This window comes from Podarcis liolepis, assembly GCF_965112155.1.
Source record: "Podarcis liolepis genome assembly, chromosome: 15".
NCBI lineage: Eukaryota > Metazoa > Chordata > Lepidosauria > Squamata > Lacertidae > Podarcis > Podarcis liolepis.
The window spans coordinates 24485576-24491575 of NC_139566.1; the positions used below are offsets into that span (position 1 = coordinate 24485576).

The following is a 6000-nucleotide window of genomic DNA, read 5'->3' on the forward strand; positions in this document are numbered from 1 at the left end:
TGCTCTGGTTCGCCAGAAGCAGCTTAGTCATGCTGGCCACATGACCCGGAAGCTATTCGCTGGCTCCCTTGACCAGTAAAGAGAGATGAGCGCCGCAACCCCAGAGTCGTCCGCGACTCGACCTAATGGTCAGGGGTCCCTTTACCTTTACTTTTACTCTCTCCAGTAGGGTGAGAGGTTCTCTTCCACCGTCTAGAATAAATTGTTGTATCTGAGGTCCCTGCTTGCAGGGAGAGCCTTGTAGTAGGGACAGGCTGTGGATTCAGGGGAAGAGCATCTTTTCTGCATGCAGAAAGTCCCAGGTTAATCCTAGGAATCTCCAAGCAGGGCTGGGAAAGGAAGACGTCCCCGATCTGAAACCCTGGAGAGCCACAACTAGTCAGGGTATGCAATAGTGAGCTAGGCGGACCAATGGTCTGGCTCAGAATAAGACACCCTCCTATGGCAGGGGGCCTGCCTTTCATGCTGAAGGTCCCAGGTTCAAACCCTGGCATCTCCGGGTAGGGCTTGGAATGTCCCATCTGAAACCCCGGAGAGCTGCTGCAAGCCAGTGTAGACAATACCAAGCTAGATGAAGTAATGGTTTGACTCACTGTGATTTAGCTTCCTTTACAGGACATTCCTTCCATGCAAAAAGGTTCAGTCCCTGAAATTTCAGGCTATGGGTTTCTGCCTGAAACCCCAAAGAGCTGCTGCCAGTAAGTGTAGACAATATTGGACTACATAGCCCAGTGGTCTGACTGAGTATAAGGCAGCTTCCTCTCTCTCTCTCTATTTACTAGCAATTATAGGCACATGCGGGGGAAAGCCGTGATGGCAAAGTGGACTTTCAGAGCAGGTTTCTGCACAGTGATATTATCCAGCACAGCAGCGATGTCCCAGCAGGCAGCTCTTGTCTGCCAAGGGGGCTTGCCTAGGAAGTGGTCCTCTCCTCTCTCTGGCTGCTAGTTTGGCACAACTGATGGGGAATAACTGGGGAATGGCAAGTATCTTTCCATGCATTGCCCAGCAGTGAGTAAAGGCAAACCATTGTTTCTGGATGACCCAGCCTTGGCTTGGATAGGAGCACCTTTTAAGATATGTGTGTTGTGTTTTAATTCTGTGTTTTATGTTATGAAACACCCTGTGAACTTTGGATGAAGGGTGACATATACATTTAATAATAATAATAGTTCTAGGAAGGAAAAAGCCACCCCTGCCCTTTCTAAACAGAGCTTCTAAGGATGCTGGAAGCGCCAGAAACTCCAGCCCAGCATTCACTAGGGGAGGAGGCAAGAGGAACAGAAGAACATAAGATGGGCTTGCTAGATCACACCAATGACCCATCTAGTCCAGCATCCTGATCTCACAGTGGCCAACCAGATGCTCCAATGGGAAGCTCATAAGCAGGACCGAAGCCAAGAGCATTCTCCCTACCTGCAGTTTCCAGCAACTGGTATTCAGGAGCATAGGGGCCTCACATGGTGGAGGGAGAACATAGGCATCATGGCTAGTAGCTATCCATAGCATTCTCCTGTATGAAGAGCTGGTGGTTGAGCATGATTTGAAGAAGGCTGCTGGTTCAGCCTCCCTAGCTAAAAGGGTCAATGGCCTGAGACCCCAGGGAGCAACTGCCCCTGAGAGTAAGCAGCAGGAATTAAGTGAACAGGCAAGCTAAAAGAGGTTCAGAAACCGCCCTCAGTGTAGCCTCCAAAAACAGCTTTAGAGGAAGGACTGAAACCCCCAAGAACCACTGCCAGTCAGTGCAGACAATATTGAGCTAAACAGACCAATGACCTGACTTATCCTTAAGGTTAGCTCCTGAGGATGAGAGGCATCCTAGGGGAAGGGCAGTAGCTCAGCGGTAGAACAGCTGCTTTGCATTCAGAAGGTCCCAGGAGGGCTGGAAAGGACTCTTCTCTGAAACCCCGGAGAGCTGCTTCCAGCCAGTGTAGGGAATACTGAGCTAGATGAACCCAATGGTTTGACCTGACATCCTTTGCATGCAAAGCCGGTGCTCTGCCACAGAGCTACTGCCCTCCACTATACTGAGTCAGGTCATCGGTCCACCAAGCTCAGTATTTCCAACACGGACTGGCAGCTGCTCTCCTGGGTTTCAGATGGGCAACATTCTCAGTCCTGCACGGAGAGGCCGGGGATGGAACCCGGGACCTTCTGCACTCAAAGCATTTGAACTACAGCCCCTCCCACAGAGATAAGACTAGCAGGGCAAGATCCTTAAGGACCTTGTTACTTTTCGGATAGGGACTTGTTGATCCGTGCTCAGTCACACGCAGCATCAGCCGCCCCCTTGCCCCCCCCCGCACACACTCAAGAGCTCTGACCACTCGGCCCCTTCCCCCCGCTTTCCCTGCCCCACTGCCAATCTCCATTAAGCCTCTCCTAAAAAAGAAAAATAATAATAACAAACCCGCTGGCCCTGCCACTCTCTGATGACTTTGGCAAATCGATAGATTGACTGAGGCAAGGAAGGGAAGGCGGCGGAGATGGGGGCTGGCTGGTTGCGATTGAGTGTGGAGGGTGGGGGGTGCTTGAGAGGCTTCTCCTCCGCTTCGCCTTCAACCCAAACAGATTGGATTCTTCAAGAGAGGCGAGCGGAATTTCAATCGGGGGAAGCGCAGTGAACGGTCGGGAGCTCTTGGATGGGGTGGGGGGCGAGCTGTGGAAAGGAAGTGATGGGGGGGGGGGTTGAGAGATTCCCTCTTCACAGCCTCAGCTCACGGGTGCAGCAGGCACAGACACCCCCCCCCCCCATACATACATACATACATACATACATACATACATACATTCTTCTGCATTGGGGCCACCGCCGTCAGGCTTGGTGATGCCCAAGGTAGACCGGGTGGTGGTGGGGCACCCCACCTGCATTAGGGCATCCACAGCCCCAGGTGCATCTAGGAGGGGAAGGAGGGTTGCTGGCGTGCGTGCTTCCCAAGTTACAACTCCAGGATGAAGCCAGGAGTGGGTCCCTTACTGGCGAGAGAGACGCATGGAGGAGTCCGTCTCCTTCGTGGGCGCCCGGAGCAAACCTTCCATGCACACCTCCGCTACCTGTTCCACCACCACGCACGGACTGCAGAAAATCTCCCTTCCCACAGAGAGCGAGAGCGAGATGGTGGGTGCAAAAGCGAGGGAGAGGAAGAGAAAGGGGGCGCGGACGGAAGTTTTCTCCCCACCTGCGACACCCCCCATCAGATACCTGCCGGCCTCACAGCCACCTGGAGCTGGCCCTTCCACCACCCCACTTCCTCCACCCTTCCCTCAACAAACCAGATCCCTTTTTACGGGGTTGGGGAGCTTCCTTGTCCTGAGGCTGCTGGTGTTTCCGCCTCACTTCCCGGACCTGATCCGGACTTGGCCAGGCTTGCACCCCCTTCCTGACCCCTCTCTTTCCTCGCCCTCCTGCCCTTTGTACTCCCAAGTGACATCTACAGTATAGGCGCAAGCACACACAATCTCTGACACGCGAGCACACAATAGCTTCGCCAGCCATCCAGCCATCTCCATCTGGCTGATGCGTATTTCGGGGTTTACCCCCAGTTCCTCGACTGCTGGAATCCCTAGGACCAAAAAAACAAACAAACCCCAAACGGGTCCCATCCTGCCCTCTCCTCTCTACCTGCAACACAGACCCAAGTCAACACTGAAGGATACCCCGGGTCTGAGATGCCACCATCTCTACCTTGGTTGTTTTTCACCGCTGCGGACCATCTCTCTCATCCCAAGAGAGAGAGAAGAAAGCAACCACCACCACCACCCGGTTTGGTTATGGTTTTTAACGCTTGTTCCCAAAACAGACTCACCTTCCAGTTCATCTTCAGGTATGTCAACAGGATGCTGCTCCGTTGCAAGGATATTGGGGATGGTATAAATGCCCCGGTACATTAACGCCGCGGTGACTGGGTGGAAAGGCATGGTGGCAGCCGCTCTCAGAAAGCCAAACTTTAATCCCAAATGTCATAGGAAGCGACCTGGCCGGACACACAGCAGCGCAGGAAAGGGAGGCAGGGCTGGCACCTGCCACGGGGCTACCTGTGGTCTTCCCGGAGCCAAAGAGAGAAGTCAAAGAGAGAAGCCCCCTCCTTGTCCCCAACCACAGCAGAAACCGCAACTCTTTTAATAAAAAAATTGTAAGTGGTTGTTATGTTGGTCACAACAGATCCTTGGCGCGGCAGATCCCGACGACTCCAGCTGAAATCGGAGCCTCGCCACCCCGGCCTCGAAGAGATTTAGGGCCACGGTGGAAAGGGCTCTCTCTCTCTCCAAAAACCGCCTCCGATGCTGCTTCTGCACAGGTGAACAGCACAGCGAGACTTTCTCCTGCTGTCCGCATCCAAATAACCAGGTGGCAAAATTCCGGGGGCGAAAGGATTCCTTTCCCCCCCCACCCCCCTCTCCACCAGCCGCAGCCAATTCCTAAACCCCCAGCCTCGAAACCGGGGAGGAAGAGGAAGAATCAGTTGTTCTCCATTCACCAGCAACTCTCTTGTCCCTTTGCTGCTGGCTCTGAGCGTGTCACAACGCAAGGCTGCAATCCTTCCTCGCTGGAGCCTGAAAAAAAATACTCAGCTGCAGAAGACCTCGTGGAGCTAGATGCTGCACAGCATGGCTCTAGGCCAGCTCCCTGAGGTTGCACATGGGGAGGGGGTGGGAGAAGAGGAGGGGGAGAGGGTGCCACCCCAGTGGCAAGTTTTTCCTCGGTAGGAGTTCAGTGGCAGACTCTATTTATTTATTTTTAAATTTAATCTCCCTTTCTCTTGCAGTCTTTGCCTCTCCAATCGGTGTAGCTGTGTGGCTTCTTCCCGCTTTTGCTTGCTCCCTCGGTCTCCCCCTCTCACGCGCACACACACACCGAGCACACGTACAATGCACACATGACTCCCCCCACTACCAACCAAATGAACATCTGAGTGGCGGAACATCTAAATCAATAGGAGGAAAAGATCAGCAACATGCAGGAGAGAGAGAGAGCGGGTGGTGGGGGCAGGGGAGAAACATTCACCTCCTTGCTCAGATTCCACCCACCCCTCATCTCACACACGCCACACTTGAGCACTGCACATTTGGCTGCCCCTGGGGAGCACACCGCACCCACATCCAGAAGGCAGAAAGGTTTCCCCTGCCCAGTAACAACACCTTGGAACAGAGGGTGCTGGCTTATATACCGAGCTCAGTACTGTCGACACTGACTGGCAGTGACACAGTTCTCTCTCCCAGCCCTACTGGGATATTGGACCTCGGACCCTCTGCATGCAAGGTAGAAGCTACTGCCTCCCACAACCAGTGTGGGTTTTGTGTCTTCCTCCCAGCCCTGGAACACACAGGCTGTTGGCTTAAGAACACCTGGAGCCTGGCCAAGAAGTAGGTATAAATGAAAAGAACCCTTCGTTCCTTCTGGGTGCTGTTTTGGGCCTCTCAAACCATTCTTTATGTGGGTGGGAAAGGAAGACAATAGACACACAGGGCAGTGGAGAACCAGTTTATTGAGCACTCCTGATTTGTTTGCAGGGAGGTTAGACGACGTCGGCTGTTTATTGAGCATTTGTTTTGGTTTGCTTGCGGGGAGGTCAGGCAATGTTACATCGAGCAAATGTGGTTTCCAGTGCATTTCCCAGTCACTTTCCTTACTGCAAAAAGGTGTGCTCTTTTAAGGAGGCAGGTCTGTTGCACAAGAGCTCCAAATCATCTTTTATTGGGCAAACTGGTACATGATTGTAGAGCCCACCTGAAAATTCTAAAATGGCAACAGCCAGGAAGTGCCCGTACATCCCTACACACACACACACACACACACACACACACACACTTGCCTCAAAGTGAGCCAGGCCTGGGGTCCATCTAGCTCTGTATTGTGTACACTAAATGGCAGCAGTTCTCCAGGGTTTCAAACAGGAGGCCCCAATGGAGTTGCTGGGGGCTGGATTTAGGGCCTTCTCCTTGCAAGGCAGCCACACACCTTGTATGCAGACAGCCACACTCAGTTTGGTCTTGCTGTTC

The 6000-nt window shown here is 53.1% G+C and overlaps 1 protein-coding gene across 2 annotated transcripts in view; it reads right to left on the minus strand.

Annotated features, from left to right (window-relative positions):
- The window catches only part of CABP7 (calcium binding protein 7), a 54312-nt gene extending 49427 nt beyond the window's left edge, over nt 1-4885 (minus strand). The window contains exon 1 of one of the 2 annotated variants that reach the window (XM_083478901.1): nt 3807-4885. In XM_083478901.1, the coding sequence (XP_083335027.1) occupies nt 3807-3918 (112 nt within the window). In that variant the 5' untranslated portion in view covers nt 3919-4885. The remainder of the gene's footprint in view (nt 1-3806) is intronic. The other variant, XM_083478902.1, reaches the window with a different exon arrangement.
- Nucleotides 4886-6000: the final 1115 nt, after the last annotated feature.